Consider the following 2,500-nt stretch of genomic DNA (forward strand, 5'->3'; position numbering starts at 1 on the left):
ACACAACACCATGAAAAATCATTATCGACGATCGCGAATCTGCTTATATCAATAACACATTACGAAAAGCTCTAAATATGTAAAAAATCGATTTCTTACCCACAGGAAAATTGAGCAATCTGGTTTGTTTGTTTGCTTAACGCCCAGCCGACCACGAAAGGCCATACTCAGGGCGGGAGCAATCTGGTGCAATCTGAGCCCTAATACACATAAGAAACTCTAATACATCTTCCAAAAAGTAAATTTAAGAAGACAAGTTTGGATCAAAACAACAATTGAACGACCTGGTGCAAGTTGAGCCAACAAATTACCCAACTACTTTCCAAAACCGTCACTTAGAAGACAAAGGCCGGCTTCAAGGGGTCTCCGCCCCTCGGAAAAATGTGATGAAAACCTAAGAAAATGGAGCAATCTGGTGCAATCTGTGCATCAGTTTTTCTTTATTTTAAATTTTCGTATTTCTATTTTGTGTACATTGTTTTAGGCTAGCGGGGGGGGGGGGGGGGGGGGGGGGGGGGGGTCGGGAGTTCGGTAAATGTTTCAAAAACTTAAAGAATAAGAATAATAAAAGAACGGCAACAGAAGCTTTTGCAAATGTGATTAATGTTGTCAGTGTTTTGTGTTACACTGTAAATGCACTGTCTAATATAAAATAAATATGTTTAAATGCAAGCCGTATGAGAATGATTGGTTTTCCTATCGCTATAACCGCCCTGATATGGCCCTTCGTGGTCGGCTGGGCGTTAAGCAAACAAACAAACAAACAAACAAACAAACAAACTATCGCTATAATTTAAGTGCACGTTTCACCCAGTGAGGTTTTCACAGGTAGCTACTTGAGTGCACGTTTCACCCAGTGAGATGTTCACAGGTAGGCTAGTTACTTGAGTGCAAGACTCTCCTCGAAGTACGGCACACACTACCGCGCTAACACACACACACACACACACACACACACACACACACACACACACACACACGCACGCACGCTCTCACACGCACACGGGGGGGGGGGGGGGGGGGGGGGTCGGGAGTTCTGAAACCCACATCTCATCTGATGACTGTTATTTACATCAGAAGAAAGACAGGCGAGCTGTTGGTTAAGCTGCTCTGATTTATTTACTCCAAGAAGATCGATGATATAACTATGATTCGTATATCAAGAGTGAAAGCATATATACGACTTCTTCTTCTTCTTCTTCTTCTTCTTCTTCTTCTTCTTCTGCGTTCGTGGGCTGAATCTCCCACGTACACTCGTGTTTGTTGCATATCCGACAAAGTGATCTGGTTCGAGAATGTAGAAACAGAGCAGCCACTTTCTGCACGAAATTCACACCAACACAATAATAGAAATCTGCATGCAGCCACTATAGTGTGGTCACACATGATTTACACGTGCTAAATGTACCTGGTGACCCAGTAACTCACGAGGCCTTGCAAAGAGCACGTTTACATTGTGTTTAAAGTAGTTACAATGAACATCTGATTAATTTGCCTTTCCAAAAAAACATATGTTGGCAAAAAAATCATAATGGTCCCGGTACAGGTGACCTTTGTACCGGGACAAAATGAGCTCTGATTGAAAAATGCCTGACATAAATGGCCAAAACGAGGTACCAAGGTACCCCGAATGATCTATACTTTCGTTGACTTCCTCTCACTATCAGAAACTGACTGTTTTTCATGTGAACATGCTACGGAATTGCTATACTTTATATTAAAGATATCCACCGTGTCAAAACACCATCTTTTTCTTCTGAAGTATATCAACAAATGAAAATAACTGTCCCCAACGCTATTTCTTTACACAGGATATAACGGTGGTCGAATGCAACCTTCAGCAAATCAGGTCAGCAGTCAACTCTAGACAAGGGTCGCAGCTCCAAAGTCAACTCCAACTCCTCTCCTACGATGACGTCAACGTCATGATGCGTCACCAGCCCAGCCAATTACGTCATCTTTTCCCGGAAGACCGCATTCTTCTGCAGTGGTGCCCCCTGAGAATAATTGAGGTCAACACCAAAGAAATCTACAACGGGAAGCAGAAAATCCTGGCAAACAAACCAGCAGAACCGATCTCTACAACAGTACAGCCTGGGAAGAATTTTCCCGTCACTTTCATGTCGGCCGGCGGACATTACTCGTGCAAACGAGGGCAGAATTATGACGTAGACGTCTACGGAAGCGGAAGTGACGAAGACTTGCGCGCGCATATGGAGTGGCACCTACTGCGGTTGGCCGAAGTGGGAGCAGATCTGGACACGGCTGTGATGAGGGTGTACCATACCAGACAGGTGGAGGACATTGTGGAGAAACTGAAAAAAGAATTCTCCGTCCAAATCTCCACGGCTATTCCGTTCAGGAAGGTGTTCGCCTTGGAGATGGACTACGTCAAATAAACAGTTTATAATCATTCGGTAAATGTTTCAAAAACTTAAAGAATAAGAATAATAAAAGAACGGCAACAGGAGCTTTTGCAAATGTGATTAATTTTGTCAGT

The 2,500-nt window shown here is 43.4% G+C and overlaps 1 protein-coding gene across 3 annotated transcripts in view; it reads left to right on the forward strand.

Annotated features, from left to right (window-relative positions):
• Positions 1–2,468, forward strand: part of LOC138983605 (probable N-acetyltransferase 16) — a 44,527-nt gene extending 42,059 nt beyond the window's left edge. For all 3 annotated transcript variants that reach the window (XM_070356881.1, XM_070356879.1, XM_070356880.1), the window contains one exon: positions 1,812–2,468. In XM_070356881.1, the coding sequence (XP_070212982.1) occupies positions 1,812–2,399 (588 nt within the window). In that variant the 3' untranslated portion in view covers positions 2,400–2,468. The remainder of the gene's footprint in view (positions 1–1,811) is intronic.
• Positions 2,469–2,500: the final 32 nt, after the last annotated feature.

The sequence above is a fragment of the Littorina saxatilis genome, linkage group LG13 (genome assembly GCF_037325665.1).
Source record: "Littorina saxatilis isolate snail1 linkage group LG13, US_GU_Lsax_2.0, whole genome shotgun sequence".
Taxonomy (NCBI): domain Eukaryota; kingdom Metazoa; phylum Mollusca; class Gastropoda; order Littorinimorpha; family Littorinidae; genus Littorina; species Littorina saxatilis.